General features: G+C 40.4%; 1 protein-coding gene and 1 pseudogene across 1 annotated transcript in view; both read left to right on the top strand.

Moving 5' to 3' along the window:
- Nucleotides 1-253: 253 nt before the first annotated feature.
- Nucleotides 254-16,512, top strand: part of ARIH1 (ariadne RBR E3 ubiquitin protein ligase 1) — a 115,373-nt gene continuing 99,114 nt past the window's right edge. Inside the window, exon 1 of the mRNA XM_090270055.1 lies at nt 254-962. Coding sequence (XP_090126181.1) covers nt 597-962 — 366 coding nt within the window. The 5' untranslated portion in view covers nt 254-596. The remainder of the gene's footprint in view (nt 963-16,512) is intronic.
- On the top strand, nt 12,596-14,334 carry LOC150015711 (tRNA-splicing ligase complex subunit RTRAF pseudogene; annotated as a pseudogene).

Below are 16,512 nucleotides of genomic sequence, written 5' to 3'. Positions count from 1 at the left end.
AAAAGCACCCCTGGGCGGTCCAGAGAGTGGGGGAGAAGGCCCTCTCGCAGTGACTGGGAGGCCTCCTCAAGTACCGGGTCCAATGTTCTCCACCTCCGGTGCGACTGCAGCCGGAACCGAAAAGACCACTCGCACTGCCGCGCGCTCCCAGTGTCAGGCAGGGCTGTGGGGTCTCCTCACACTCCACGCAGGGGCGAAGGGCGGGGCGTGGTGACGCCGAGTAGTGACGCGCTACGCAGCGCGACGCGGTGACGCTCGCCTCTTTGTTGGCTCAGTAGCGGTAGCAGCGGCCGTGGAAGTGGCGCTGAGGACTCTTTCTCTCGGAGGCCGGAGTGGAACCTCATCTGACTGAGGCGGACGGCGAGCGGCCCCCTCCCTCCCTCCCTCCCTCCTCCGCGCCCTCCCCGCCGCTGTCGCCGCCGCCTCCAGCCGACAACTGCCAACCGCCGCGCCTGGGGAGGAGCCGCGGCCCGCGGGGCCGGAGCCAGGCCTGCGTCCGGACATTAGCCGGAGCCGGGGCGAGAGCCGGAGCCTGGGCGTCCCCGCCCTCTCCCCGCCTCAGGGCCAGTGTTCGCTGGGCCTCCGCGCGTCGCGCCATGGACTCGGACGAGGGCTACAACTACGAGTTCGACGAGGACGAAGAGTGTAGCGAGGAAGACAGCGGCGCCGAGGAGGAGGAGGACGACGAGGACGAGCCAGACGATGATAACCTGGATCTGGGCGAGGTGGAGCTGGTGGAGCCCGGGCTGGGCGTCGGCGGGGAGCGGGACGGACTGCTGTGCGGGGTGACGGGCGGCGGCGGCGGCAGTGCTCTGGGGCCCGGTGGTGGCGGCAGCGGCGGCGGCGGCGGCGGCGGGCCGGGGCACGAGCAAGAGGAGGATTACCGCTACGAGGTGCTCACGGCCGAGCAGATACTGCAACACATGGTGGAATGTATCCGGGAGGTCAACGAGGTCATCCAGGTGAGGTGGCCGCCGCGCTGGCTTGACCGGGCTGGACCGGGGAGCAGATTCTGGGGGCCCCTGGGCCTCGATGGGCAGGCCTGGGCCTGGTGTGCAGCCCAGCCCGCTGCCTCCCCGCCCTTGTCTCCTCCACTGCCTCTGCTGGGGACAGAGAGTGTGGAAAGCAGACATTCGCCGGTTAGCCGGGCGTAGGGAGGTTCGCTGGGGGCGGTGCTTTCCAGGTTCTGCTATGGCGGAGGCCTGTGGCCGCCTGAGACTTCTGCTGGCACTGCCTGTCTGTCTCTGGGTCCGGTGTCCTTCCTGTGGCACGAGGAGGGACCACAGCGACGGGCCAGAAAAGAGCAGAAAAAATCTGGACCCCTAGGAGGGGTACCCCGGTCTTCAGTCTCACGTGAGCACTTTTGGAAGGGGTTAGAGAAGGCCTAAGAGCAGCTTGGTGTACGGTTGCTCCAAGTGGGCATCAGTTAATAAAGAAACGGATCTGCTTGGCAGTCTTAAGTGCTTACTTAAAGGTGGGGGAAGGGAACTATTTCTCGGAAGAGGTGCTGATGGGCCTTATTTTCCGATGGTGAAGCTCCCCTTGCATCTTTTTACATCTTTGTTGTTTGGGGCCTAACTGCTGCTTTTCCGAGTATGACTTACTTGAAGCTGTTGGAAGAGTTATTGCAGATTGCACACCCAGCCTTGCAGCTAAAACAACAAACCGCAGTGTTGTTGTTCGATATTAGACAAGACTCTATTGTGATTGAAAAAGTAGAGGCTTTTTGCTTCCGGACTCTCTTTCCCTGCTAATTTCTATTTCGTGGTCAGTATGTTAGGCTTGGTTTAGATTGATAACCATATTTTATTTAACCTTCTCGTGGGTCAGATTTTGCGTTTTTGAGCTTTAGATATAAGGCATTTCCATTTGTTTGGAAAAAAATCTCTGTGATTAGGGATCAGGTATACGATTGAAGAATAAAAAGGAAGTGCTGATTTAGTGCGACTTTTAGAAAACACAAGTTACGTGGAAGGAAACTATATACATGAGCAGCAAGTTACTATGCCTCCTTGTATGTCAGTCATTACATTTTTTTCTCTTAAAATTGAGAGGCTGATATTCACTGGCAAATTAGCAGTCTGGCAGTGCCTACTTGTTGAGTTTGCATGATTAACAGCTTTTTACAGTATTGTCTAGTAATCAACACTTCCTTTTGAAAATTAAACTCATCTATTCAGGCCCATTTGAAGGCAGTGTTTTGAATAATGGTAAAAAAATCTGATATATGGTGCTATTACTAAACAGTGGAAATCTCAAATTTTCATATAGATAATGCAGTTTAAGGAGGAAATTGAGGAGTTGTAGAAGGAGGATAAATTTTACTCCTTTTTTTCTAATTCCCAAAATATGACTAGACTTCTTAGACCCCTAAATTGAGAATGATTTTTTCTTTCTTTGAGGAAATTTTATCAAAAGAATTCACAGTAAAACATTTAATATTTTATTTTTTTGCAACTATATAAAATCTGATGTTTTCAAACTTATTACCTAGGCTTGTTGGCTTTTCAATTAGCTTAAAAAAAGTCATGAATATTTTATTTAACTTTTTAATTGATGATCTGTTTTCATGTAGTTAAATCTCATCCAACTTTCTCAGCTCTTAGATGTGCCTTAGTCACTGAGGTCAAACCCTACAAGTTCTTTATGGCACTTCTGGAACAGACATATAGGTAATGCACTCAATCCACATCGTTCATTCTTTGTTATTTTTAGGGGGGACAGGGTAAAACACGAATGAACCAAACTAAAAAGACGTACAAAATACTTGGGATTTTTTTAGGTCGTCCTTTTACCATGTTTCCATGCTTGAGTTTTCAAAACACTCTTTTATCCCTTGCTGAAAGTTCATATTTAGAAATATCAGTAAATCAAAAGATAGGATTTTATCCCAGACCATCTTTTCTCCAAATGGTATACTTACTAGATGTGAACTAGGCTCTGGGTACATTATAGGTTGTTTATATTAATGGATTTAAATTTTAAAAGTACACAGGTAATATATGCACACCGGAAGAAAAAACTGATTGGGCAAGAAAATAAAAGAGATAAAATAAGCTGCTACTTAGGAGAGATACACCAAAATTTGTGATTGTAGTTCTTTCCAGACTCTCTGGGTAAGCTATACATATTTTCTAATAACAAGAGAATGATATTGTCTCTTCTGTTTGTTTTGAATAGGAAAAAGGCAGCATGCATCTCAACTCTTTTCATGTCAGTAAATATTTTTCAAGTGCTCACATGATCACTGATCTAAACTAATTCATTTAATCAGTCTATTGTTATTGACTTTCCTTTTTGTTTAGTTTCTGACTTTTATAAACCTCTTTGGGAATACCCTCATAGATACATCTTTGAATGTTTTATTTTCTTAGGATAAATTAAATTGCTGAATCAAAGAATTTGCTCATTTTCAAGGCATTTGAAATATTACCATATTGTTTTCAGAAAAGATTATGCTGAGTTTTCCCCATTAGTTGGTACTGGTTTGGGATAAAAATCATTTACAAAATTTACCTTTTTTTTTTAAACTGAGAAGGTTAAAATGCTCTGCCTTTTGCTCCCTCTGCCCCCCTCTTCCTTAAGTTAGGTCTGTCTTATTAGTGAATTTGAAAATAAATTTGCAGGAGAAAAGGTTGAAATGTAAAAAGATCCCCATGTTGCTCTTTCCTTGGGAATTCGATCACTTTTTGGGAGAGTAGTTCTGGGCAACAACAGATAAATACTGTTACTTGTACATATCTGCTGGTTCTAGTCTTCAGTCAAATAAGTCAACACTTTTTCTTTCAGCTAATTCTTGGTTTTCTGGCTTTCTGTAACTTTTATAATTTAATTTGGTCTTGTTTTATTTAAGTTCTTTGTGGCTACTAGCTTACCTTTAGAACTTTTCAGAAATGATCAGGGATTTTCTTTAGCTTTAACCTGTACCAATGATAGAGAAATGTTTAAAGCCCTTAATTTACCCAACTATTATTAATTAACTAGTATTGCTAATATTAAAAAGATTTTAAAAATTGCAGTTTCCTAATTAGATAGGTAATTTTTTAAAGACGACAAAATTGTGCCATTTTGTGTTTCCACAATGATGTTCAGCAAATGTTGGTTGTGCCTATGTTGCAGTTACCATGTTCTAGTTTTTGCCTTAGGACCCCGTAGAGGTCCTAGGGCTGCATTCCCAGAGAGTATTTTTCATTAGTTAAGTCTGACTTGGAGCCTGAACATCTATATATTTTTATTCACTCCAGTGTTAGTTCTGAATCACGGGAATAGTAACAGTTCATGCACTGTCATGATTTTGACTCAGGGTGAATGAGTAGTGTGAGAAGGGCAGTAACCCTTAGGAATACCACATTTTTAAAGGAGTACTGAAGGAGAGGAGGGGGGCATGGGGTTGTTTGGATGTGAGTGGTTAGAGAGAAGGTTTATAGAGAGATGGGTGGGCACCTTCCTATTAATAAGATTTATTATGCTAAATGACTTGCTTTAAAAATTAAAAGACAACAATAATAAGCTAACCCTCGGGGGAATTTTCTGTTGGCTGTTGATATTTCACCTATTTGTTTAATTAGAAGATTTAATTTAAAGAACTTCTAAGGTGAGGTTTCAAGCATAAATTGAGAGGTACTTAATTCTAGCATATTTTGCACTTACTGGGAGTCAGTTCTAGCCCTGGCTTTTATTCTGAATGGGACGTTAATTTACACCTTAACCTTTAGTTTTTGTTTTAGTTTTTGTTTGTTTTTTGTTTTTAAATCTGGGAAGTTAAAACAAGAGTTGAACTAGTAGATTGATCATTTTTATATTAATGTTTTGTTTGACATCCGTAATTGGAGATGCCCGTTGTTTCCAAGAGGTTGAACTCTAGTGTGCATATCAAGTGATTTTAAATTAGTTAACTTGTTTGGGTGGAGTGTGGGGGGTAAGAGAGGGGGAGGAAGAGGGGAAGGTGTGTTAGTGTGGGTGTGTATTTTGAAAGTCAGAATGTATTGGGTTATGGTTTACTTCTCTTGAACTTTTTAATCTTTTCCCAACTGATCTCCTTGAGCTAGAAGCTTTAAATTAATTACATTAATTTAAATAAGAAACCTTTGGGGGTGGGGTCCAGCAGTCTGTTTTAACACTCACTCCAGGTGATGCTAATGCCAGTTAAAGTTTGAGAATAACTGATGTATTGAGTTGGCCAAAAAGTTGGTGTGGTTTTTTTCTGTAAAATATTACAGTTGAAATTTAACAGCAGTGTTTCTCCTTACTGTAATAACTAGTTGTAAATTACTGCAGAGGTGAGTTAATGATGAAAGGAAATTTTCAAGCGCCTGGACAACACTTGCTAGGCTATCCTTCAAATACGTGGTCTTTACTCAATTCTTTCAAATATGCAAGTTGAACTAGTGACAATTCACATTCTCGGTTGGAGCACATGATTTTCCTTCCACCCTTCCCCATTGCTTGGAGTTTTTTGTTTGTTTTTGCTTTTTTTTTTAAACAAAAATAGTTGAGTTCCTTTGGTACACTGGAAGGGATATAAGGTTTCGGGTACTGTAAAGGCTGCTCAGTACTGTACTAAATGTTGAAGAGACAGAAGAATTCTTTTGAAAGAGTTCATGATCTTTAAATTTAGACTCAAGAAGCTATTAGGTCAGTTAAGTAGTTTAGTCAAGTGCTAAGTGAGTAATAATAGGTATTCAGATCTGGAAGATGGTTAGGATTTGGATGGCTAGAAAAGAGGAATAGGAAGCCATACTGAGAAATTGAACGAAGTGAGGATTAGGAAGGCGAAGTCAGCCAAAGCAGAAGAGTTTATAAAATCGATGGTGGTAGTGTTGTAGAAAAGTTTGGAAGTTTGATACCATGAAGAAAGGTAGGCACAAGTCATAACATTAGATTTCTTTTTTTGGGTTTTCCCTTTGGTAGCTACATAAATTACTGCTCTTTAGCCCTATACCACCCCAAAACTTAGTGGCTTAAAAACAACAAATACTTATTATCGTAACAGTTTTCTGTGGGTCACGATTCTGGATGCAGCTTAGCTGGGTGCCTCTGACTCAGGGTCTCTTCCCTTTTTTTTTCTTAATAGTTTTTTTTTTTAACTGTATATATATATTTTTTCATTGTGATTTATTCCCCTTATACCCTCTTCCACCATCTCTCTCCCCCCTCAGGTTCTCTTTTTATAAGGCTGCAACCAAGGTATCAAACAGGATTGTAGGTCTCAAGGCTTGATAGGGGGTGGATCCCCTTCCAAGGTCACTTTTGTGGCTTTTGGCAGGCCTCAGATTTTCATGGGCTGGTTGTTGGCCAGAGACATCAATTCCTTGCCATGTGGGCTCTCCATAAAGTATAGCTTACAACACGGTAGCTTCTTTCCTTCAGAGCAAGGAATCTGAGACTGAACCCCCAAATGGAAGCTACAGTCTTTTTATAACTTCACCTCAGAAGTGACTCCCATCACTTTGCTGAATTCTACTTGTGAGTGAGTAAACTAAATCCAATACATAATCAAGAGGAGGGGATTACACATAAGTGTGAAGACCTGGAGGCAGGGATCCTTGGGGTGACCTTAGAGGTTCCTATTATTTTTTCTATGTATATGTGTCTGGCTCAGTCAAGAGGTGAATTACAACTATGTATAATGTTTATCCATTCAATTTATATACCAATGGAAGGGCATAATAGTTTTTGGATTTTTTAGTTTGGATTAACCTTGAATATTTGGATTTGGCTTTGTGAAGCATTATTATACCTTGAAATAATAAGCATTACTAATTGTATTTCAGTGGCTGAGATTAAAAGAATAGTTTGCAGTCTCTTAGATTTGGCAGGAATTTGAGATTCTGTAGTCCACTGATTTTCTTTCTTTTAACTTTAGCTACATACAGAATCACCTGGGGATTTTTTTCATCACATTTTTTTATTTTGAAATAATTATAGATTCTCATGCAGTTGCAAGAAGTAATACAGAGGAACCCCACATACCCTTTACTGCAATGGTAATGTCTTGCAAAATGATAGCATAATATCACAACTAATGTGTTGACATTGATGCAATCTGCTTATCTTATTAAGATTTCTTTACCTGATGATTTTTAAAATGCAGGCCCTTAACACCCCACCCCAGACTAAAACTGGGTCTCTGGGAGTGTGGAGTAGGCATTGTCATTAAACAGTTCCCTTCCCTGAATTATTTTAATGCACATCCAGGGTTGAGAGCCCCTGTTCTTGCCTAACGTGTCTAAATAATTTTTTTAACATTCCAGTCTGCTTAAGTACAGATAAATGAGCTATTTTGTGATGTGGCTCATTCCAGTGTGTAACTCTTGATTTTTTAGGAAAATCAATGTACCTTTCTGCATTTCTTTTATGATGGTGAACCTATAATTACACATGTTGCCTACTTTATTTAACATTAGATATGTACTATTTTCTTCTAGGCATACATATCACAAGCTATAACTGCTAAGATCTTGACAATATGTACAAGATCTGTGGGGAATAAGTCCAGCAATTGTTACTATAACAAGAAGGGTTTGGGCTGGCATGGCATAGATGTAACCTGGCATCTAAGGAGAGTGGACTGGAAAGCACATGCATGAACAAAGATGACTTCACTGTACTAGTCATTGGGGGCGGTAGACCCCATTGAGTGAGCATTAGTACTGTGTGGCCATCCCATTCAAAATGACTGAACGAGTAGAGCCACGAATCTACATCAAATTTTGCATTAAGCTTGAACATTCCTCCACGGAACCTATTCGGATAATTCAGAAGACGGCAGCTATGGGTAACTGGTGATTGGCAGCTTCATCATGATAACATGTCCGCTCATGCATTACACATCTCATGAAGAGTTTTTTGGCGAAACATCACATCACCCAGGTGACTCAGCTCCCCTACAGCCCAGATTTGGTGTCCTGCGACTTCTGGCTTTTCCCAAAACTAAAATCACATTTGAAAGGGAAGATATTTCAGACTGGCGATGAGATTCAGGAATATACGACTGGGCAGTTGATGACTATTGGGAGAACTGTGTGAGGTGCCAAGGTGCCCATTTTGAAGGAGATTGAGGCGTCATTGTCCTACGTACAATGTTTTTCTTGTAGCTTCTTCAATGAATGTGTCTTTTTCATAGTGCATGGCTAGATACTTTCTGGGTAGACCTCTTATACAGGTCAGCCTTTGATCTTGACACCATGTTACTATGTAAGTTTATAAATAGCTTAAGTATTCCCTTTAAATGATGTGGTAAACAGGAGCATGAGAATTTATTTAGGCTGACATTTGATGACCACTTGTTATTAGGTGAGAGAATGATCAGACTTTTAATCTGGGATGACTAGATCTTTTGGGGGCCATAGAAATAGTAGTGGAAGTCCTTACCTTATTTTCAGTGTTTTCAAAAGCTGAATAGTATTTAAAACAAAGTAAAATAAAACTATGCTAGCTACTTAAGATGTGGACCACTGTCGAATCTTCAATTCCAAAGGAACAATACATTTTCCAGTCAGTATATTTCTACACTCATATATAATTTAAATTTCTTCCTAAATTTTCGCTTTCTTCCTAAATTTTCATTCACCCAGTGATACATGGTCATCTGGCTTGATCTTGGATATACTGTCTCATTTCTTGATGTATCTTGGTGCACAGTAGATGCCTGATTGGTAGTTTAGAATCTCAGAAGGCAGCTTAAAAAATTCTTACTGTGTTAGCAGCTGCTCTGGCAGATTAATTTGTTAGAGTTCTGCTTTTTCACTTTAAAAAATGAAAATGCTGGTATTAAGGCCAGCAGGTTGTGAGGATATAAATGAGAAATGCCAGATACTCTTCTGGGAGTTTTCCCATGTATTTTCTTAAAAAATGTAAACAATGTGCAACAGCATTTTTTCTTTTTGCTGTGTTCCATTTAAAAGAAACGTCACAATTGCCCTGACACTTAATATATTTTGGCAAAAAGTAGAGCAGATAATGAAGTATTAGGTAACATTTCCTTCGTATTAAGACATTTGTTTAGATAATGCTTAGAATAGCTATAATCCCAGTCACTTCTCCTCAGGATTGCTTTGCTGTCTCCTTTGAAACCATTATAGTTATAATTAAAATATTAACTGACTCCAGTTTCTTGATAATATATTCTTTCTCTTGTTCACAATTGTACTTTTTTAAATAGGGGTTAAGTGACCTGGGGATTGTGAAGTATTTTCTGATTCTTAGCAAGTACTAAGTAAAAACCTCTAATGTGGACACATCGAAATTTGAGACATTTGGACAGGTATTTCTCAGAAACTCATTTGAAATCCAACTTTGCTGCTGCTTCACAAGGCTCTTCTACATTCTCATTATTGGAATTAAGTAAGCCCCCCACCCCATATTTCCTACATTCTATTAGCCCTGATCAAGTTACCTCTGAAATATATTTTTTGTTATTCCTAACCTTTCTTCTAACTAATCCTAATCTACGGCATTTTTTTTAAAGTATATTTTATTGATTATGTTGTTACAGGAGTTCCAATTTTTTTCCCCTTTGCTCCCCTCTGCCCAGTACCCCCTTCCCTCCACCAATCCCACCCCCACTTAGTTCATGTCCATGGGTCGTGCATATAAGTTCTTAGGCTTCACCCTTTCCTATATTATTCTTAACTTCCCCCTGTCTATTTTGTACCAACCAATTATGCTTCTTAGTCCCTGCACCATTTCCCCATTTCTCCCCCTCCCCCCTCCCAGCTGATAACCCTCCAAATGATCCCCATACCTATGATTCTGTTCCTATTCTGGTTTGCTTAGTTGGATTTTGTTTTTATATTTTAGATTCAGTTGTTGATAGTTGTGAGTTTGTTGTCATTTTAGTGTTCATAGTTTTGATCTTCTTTTTCTTAAGTAAGTCCCTTTGACATTTCATATAATAATGGCTTGGTAATGATGAACTCCTTTAGCTTCACCTTGTCTGGGAAGCACTTCATCTGCCCTTCCATTCCAAATGATAGCTTTGCTGGATAGAGTAATTCTGATTGTAGGTTGCCTTTCATCACATTGAATACTGCTTGCCAGTCCCTTCCTGCCTGCAAAGTGTCCTCTGAGAAATCAGCTGATAGTCCTATAGGCACCTCCCTGTAGGCAACTCTCCGCCTCTCTTGCTGCCCCCAGGACTCTCTCTTTATCTTTCACCTTTGGCATCTCAGTGATGATGCGTCCTGGTGTGGTCCCCTCTGGGTCCAGCTCGCCCGGGACCCTCCGTGCTTTCCGGATCTGTGTGTCCATCTTCTTCACAAAATTTGGGAAGTTTTCCTCAATTTTTCAATTCCTGTTTCCTCATTCTGCACTGGCTGACTGCTTTTTTTTTCTTCCTTATGTTCCAAATTATTGATTTGAACCCCTGTTTCCTTCCCTTAACCATTGGTTTTGTGTGGATTTTCCTTCGTTTCACTTAGCATAGCCTTCACTTCTTCTCTTACGTGTTTGCTGTACTCAAGCATGTCTGTCAAGCCTGTGAGCATCATTATCACCAGTGTTCTGAATTCTGTGTCTGTTAGGTTGTTTCTCTCGTCATCTGTTAGGTTGTCTGTTTCCTTGTCACTTAGTTCTCCCACTGGAACCTTGATCTGTTTCCCCTTTTGGGCCATACTTCTCTGTCTCCGCATTCTGACAGGCTCCTGTGTTTGTTTGCTTCCGTGTCCCAGGTAGAGCTCTCGGTCCCATTACATTGAAAGGGGCAGAGCCTTAAGGATTCGTCAGTACAGGGCAACCTGTTTCACCACGTTGTGGCGCTGTACGTGGGGGCGGGGGTCCGAGAGGGAACAATGCCGCTGGCCCAGCACTCGCCCCTTTTCCAGGCACCTCTCCCACTTCCGCACTGGACTGCCGCCCCTCTAGCTGCTGCCCTGGCCGTTGTTCCCAGACTGCAGACATTCTAGGACCGTGGGGGCCCTTTAAACAAGTGGACTCTGTTGAGACCAGCAGTTTCTGCCTCCATCCCAACCCCCACTGGTCTGCACAGTCAGAAGCAATGAGGCTTGATTTTCCCCCCGTTTTGGGACCGGAAGCTTCGAGGTCAGAGGTCCAGTGAGGAGCTGGGAACACTCCCCAGGTGTCCCTCCTGACTTTTTAAAACGTGTGACTGCTCTTTCTGCTGACCTGCCACTCTTGCCGCTGCTGCCACCACCACTACACCATGTCCTCTCTGCTCTGGCTCCGCCCCTCCTGTCTGGATGAGTATTTCTTCCTTATATCTCTGTTTGCTGGACTTTCGTGTAGTTTGATTTTCTGGAACTTCTGGTTGTTTTTCTAGTTTTGAGGTAGTTGTACTCCTTCCTAGTTGTGGAGGGAGAAGCAGCATGTCTGTGTACGCCTCCATCTTGGCTGGAAGTCCTACATCGTCTTTTTATTTTGCCTCATTGCTGTAGGCTTCCAGTTACACTACCAATTACAAATACAGTAGTCATTTTCCTACTAAAAAAGACTTCATTGCTCCCCCTATACCCTATTGTAAATCTAGTCTGGATTTCTTAATAGCGAGTTCATGGCTTCCCCATCTTGATTTAAGCTAATTTTTTTCAATCTTATCTGTTGTTGTCCCTGCGTCTCCTACCACTTCCATTGCGCTACCTCTAATTCTTTAATATATAATACTACAATACACCTTTGTGTTTTTCTGTTTTTGCTCAAGCTGGTCCTTTGTGATATGCTTTCTCTTCCTAACTGCCTTATATACTTCTAATCAGTCCCTGCTCATATACTTCTATATCTTTCCTGAGTTCCTCTCCTCCACCTTTCTAATGCTTTCTTATCTATGTTGGCATAGAACTTCATATTAAGTTTGGTGTAGCCTACATGAGGATGTAATGTAGTCATTCTAATACCTAAGTGTCTCTAGGTAGGTACAATGACACAGTCTTCTGACGTAGAAATTCAGTAAATACTTGTTGAAGTTTGTCCTTGTCTAGTAAATGCTTGTTGCCTTGGTTTCCTTACCTGTAAATGGAAGAGAAGTAGACAAGATGTTCTTCTAGCACTAATAAATTATTTCATGATTTCTAGATCGTCGGCAGCCGTCCGTCTCGAGAGACGATGGTGTAGCTTCTTAAGAGTCTATCTGCACGCCGAGAATGGCTGTGCAGTCCGACTCGGGAGTGACATGGTATCTGTCTCCTCCCGTGTTGAATCGACATCTTGCGATGACGCTGGAGTGTCCTCTCCAGTGAAGCTGAAGCTACAGAGCCTGGGCAGGGTGATATGGAGGGTCTGCTGTTGCCCATGCAGCAGACCCCCCCTCTCTTCGCAGCTGAAGGGTCCAAGGGAAAGACGGAGTCAATACAGCTTGGCTTCAGGTGCGCCGCAGGAGTTGCCGGTGTTGACTACAACGTCAAACCGCCTTAGGGACTCCGGCTCCGGATTTTCTGTCGGGGTTTACTCCCTTAGCCTTTCCCCTGAAGAGGTATGCCGCAAGGCAGCGGAGGTTTTTTGGAGTCAGAGTTTTCCTTCTCTGATGTGCCCTGACTGGAAGATTGAACTAGCGACACTTAGCTCGCAGGCCGACGCTCAATCCACTGAGCCAAACCAGCCAGGGCATGATTTCTAGATAACGTAGCACTAATAGTGTAAGAAGATGGCAAGAAAAAAGTATTTTAAATTCCAAGAGAACAAGCTTTTTAAGGCCTCTGAACATATGGTGACCCTTTTATAAACTTTATTATTTTCATATAGTTGCCTCATATTTTATATAAAAGCAATCGAGTCACTCTAATACAGTAGTTTTCAAAGTATGGTCCATGAAAGAAAAACTATTTTATGATAATACTACGAGAGTAGTGCTGACATTTGTACTGATGGTAGAGAAGCAGTGGGTGGTAAAACCACAGGAACTTCAGCACAGATCAGATCAGTGACACAAAACTATACTAGTATTAATTGTATTCCTCACTGCCGCACAGTAATAAGTACTATTTTACTTACTATCCTGGATGAAGCAGTAAAAATTATTAGTTTTATATCTATCCCTTAAGTACACATCTTAAAAGCTTACGCAGCAAAATTGGAGGTATTTGTGTAGTACTGCTGCATATTCAAGTACAGTGGTGGTTTCAAAGACATTTGTTTGATTTGTGACCTGAACAAGCTGTTTGTGTGTTGGAACACCATTTTTACCTGAAACAATGACTGACAAACTATTTAGACAAATGGCAAATAAACGCATAGTAAATGTTTCTTCAAATGAATGAAATATGCCTGTCATTTCAAGCAAAACTCCTCTTAGTAGTTGAAGTTTTTAAAGTGAATATTAGAAATTTGGAGATCTTGTATCTGCCAGTGTGAGACTGGCAGCTTCCTACTATTCAAAAACTCCTGATGAAATATTGCATAATAAATTATATCAACATTTAGAAGATCTGCATTAGAAAGCAAACCAGTATTTTCCAAATGTCCAATTTTCCAATGACTAGTTGTGATATTTCACAATCATGCATTAGGTAAATGATTCATTCAAAATAGAAAAGCCATTGGGTTTTAATGTAATAAGAGTATGAGTTGTCACCAGTGCTTTTGCCCTATGTATGTCCTTCCCTCTTGTGTCCTGGCCAAACTCAGAGGCACCAGAGTGAGAAGTTTGGACCATGTTCCAGGCTGACAGCGCTTGACTACCCCAACCCTGCCAGCTTTAACTGCAAAGATCAAACAGAATTTAGAAACTTTATTGCTTCGCTTGAAGACCAGAAAATCGGACACTGCAAGCTTGAAGATATAATTTAAGAAACATCCACAGCAGTGAGTGGCCCAGGTCTTTGAAAAATATGTCCTTTCAAGATTCAAGATCACATGAAGCGATTTGACTGGCTTCTTGGTTTAGCTGTCAAACTTAAATATGGAGATAATGCTGAAAAATCTAGAGGACTTGGTACCTACCTATTATACAAAAAATATTGTCACTGCAGGTAAAAATGGAGAGCCATTAATCAATTTGGGTGTAAATAATCTTGGATTTTTAAGGCTGCTGTAATAGTTTTGGCTAACCTTCAGATTCAGTGTCATAGTTATTGCCTGGTAACGCTTAAGGCAATTTGAATTTTGTTCCAGGAGTGCCTGACATGGGATGCAGTTGCTAGAGCAAATCAAATAAGAGCAAATCAAACAAAACTAAAGCCTTTTGCTTTAAACAAACATGTTCTTGGTTTTTGACACAGGAGATTCAGTTCTTAATGAAGCTGCTCAAATGCAGTTGCTATGTATAGAAGAACCGAGAGAGCTACTGACAGAAATTAATGAAGCCATAGTAGCTGTTCTGGCAGTTGTTGCCAGTCCAAAGACAGAGACCACAGACTGGAGAAAGTTGGAAGAAAAACGTTTTAAGATTTCAGCTTCTCATCTTAGTACAGTTGGGCACCATGTATGTTCTGGCATGTGTTTGGAAACCAAATGTCACATTTTTGAGGGAAGAACCCCAGAAAATTGACTAATGTTCTAGAGATTTACCATCCTTCCTTTTTCTTTAATAGATTGGGGAAAGTGGGGGGTCAGGGGAGTAATAAAAGTTTTTTGATATGGTCTCAGATTTTACCTTGCAACTAACTGTTTAAGAAACTACTACCTTTGCATTTTAGTGTCATATCAAAAAGAATATCAATAATTAACTGAAAAGGCTATGAAAATACCCCTCCTTTTTCCAAATATATCTTTGTGAGGCCATATTCTCTTTATTCTTTAAACAGAAGAACATATCTGAGAGATTGAATGCAGAAGCAGATATGAATATATGGCTGTTTTCTAGTTAGATATCAAGGACTTTCAAATATGTGAAATAGTACACTCTTATCACTAAATTTTTGTTTTGGAACACGTTTATTTTCATAACTTTTTGTATTAGCATATAGTGAGGTTAATTACTGTTATTTTAATGACTGAATAAATATTTTTAAAATTCTCAGTTTTAAAATTAACAAATTTTGATAGTCATAATTAACATAAACAAAACTCTGTGGCATCCTCAGTTTTTAAGATTTAAGAAAAGGGGTTCTGAGCCCTGACTGGTGTGGCTCAGCAGGTTGGGCATTATCCTGCAAACCAGAAAGGCGCCAGTTCGATGCTAGGTCAGGGCACATGCCTGGGTTGCCAGCCAGGCCCTTGAATGGGGTATGTAAGAGGCAACTGATTGATGTTTTTCCTCCTACATCTGTTTCTCTCCCTCCCTTCCTCTCTCTCTAAAAATAAAAAGAGGTGAGGTTCTGAGACCAAATAGGTTGAGATCACTGCTCTGATATTCTAAACCAATCACACTATATGAGTTTACTACAAATTAGCAGTGGGTTATAAACTACAAATTAAAAAGTATTATTGATTAATCAGAAACATTTATATATAATCAATGTTAGATGCTGTGGGAGGCCTTAACAGAAATATACTTATTTTGAAGTCTATGAAATATGGATCATAAGGTATGACTAGTTGGGGAAAGATTTGGCAGTGAGATGGGGTGCTTAATTTTTTCAAGGAGGAGCAACAGAGTACGTACACCTGACATTCCATTTATTATTTTGTTCATATTCAGACTTCTTATGTTAAGATGGAAGCTCCATGAGCGCAGAGGCTTTGTTTTATTCTTTGCTATACTCCTACAACAGTACCTGGCACCCAGTAGGCACTTAGTAAACATTTTTTTGTATAAGTATTTTTCCCTCCCATTTTTGAAGAATATTTTTATTATGTATACACTTTTAGTTGGTAGGTGGTTTTTTTCAGCACTTTACAGATTATGTTGTTTACTGGCTTCCATTGTGGTGGGAGGAAGCTAATGAGTCTAATGGGGGCGCTTGTGAGATTTTTTTGTTTTGTCTGAAAGATTGATAGAAAACTATGTGTGTAGTCATGGTGCTCTTTGTGTTTATCTTGTTTTGGGTTTTCAGATCCTTTTGAATATGTGGTGGTGATGTCTTGTCAATTTTGGAAGTTCTCAGTTTTGCCTTCTTTATTCCCATTTCTTCTGAAACTCCAGTTATACATCTATTATGGCTTTTTATGTTCCATATTTGTCTAATGTTCTTTTGTGTATCTTACACCCTCTTTTCTATGTGCTTCAGTGTGTATAATTTCTATTGAGTTACCTTCTGGGTCTCAAATCTGTCTTCTATGCCTGATCTGCTGTTGAATACCTCTTAGTTTTTAATTTCAGGTATAGTAGATTTCATTCTAGTGTTTCCATGTAGTTTTTTTATAGATGCTTATGTTTTGGTGATTTCTTTTTATGTTTTCCATCTTTTGCTCTATTTTCTCTAGCACTATTAATCATTTATTCTTAAAAGTTTAGTCAACTATCTCCAATCTTCAAATTATCTGTTTAGTGTCTTAATATTTTTTATGTTATCAGTCATGTGTTGCTGTCATTTGGCATACTTTTGATTGCATGCTATACATTGTGTATAAAGTATTTTAGAGATTCTGGATAATATAGGTTCCTCTAGAGAGGATTTTATTGTATTTTTTAATTTAATTTTTTAATTACAGTTTACATTAATTATTGAAGTTTTTTTTTGA

Source organism: Furipterus horrens, unplaced genomic scaffold, assembly GCF_987537825.1.
Source record: "Furipterus horrens unplaced genomic scaffold, mFurHor1.1.pri manual_scaffold_3, whole genome shotgun sequence".
In the NCBI taxonomy this organism is placed as follows: Eukaryota; Metazoa; Chordata; class Mammalia; order Chiroptera; family Furipteridae; genus Furipterus; species Furipterus horrens.
The sequence above is the reverse complement of the archived record's forward strand: the minus strand, read 5'-3'. Positions and strand labels throughout refer to the sequence as shown.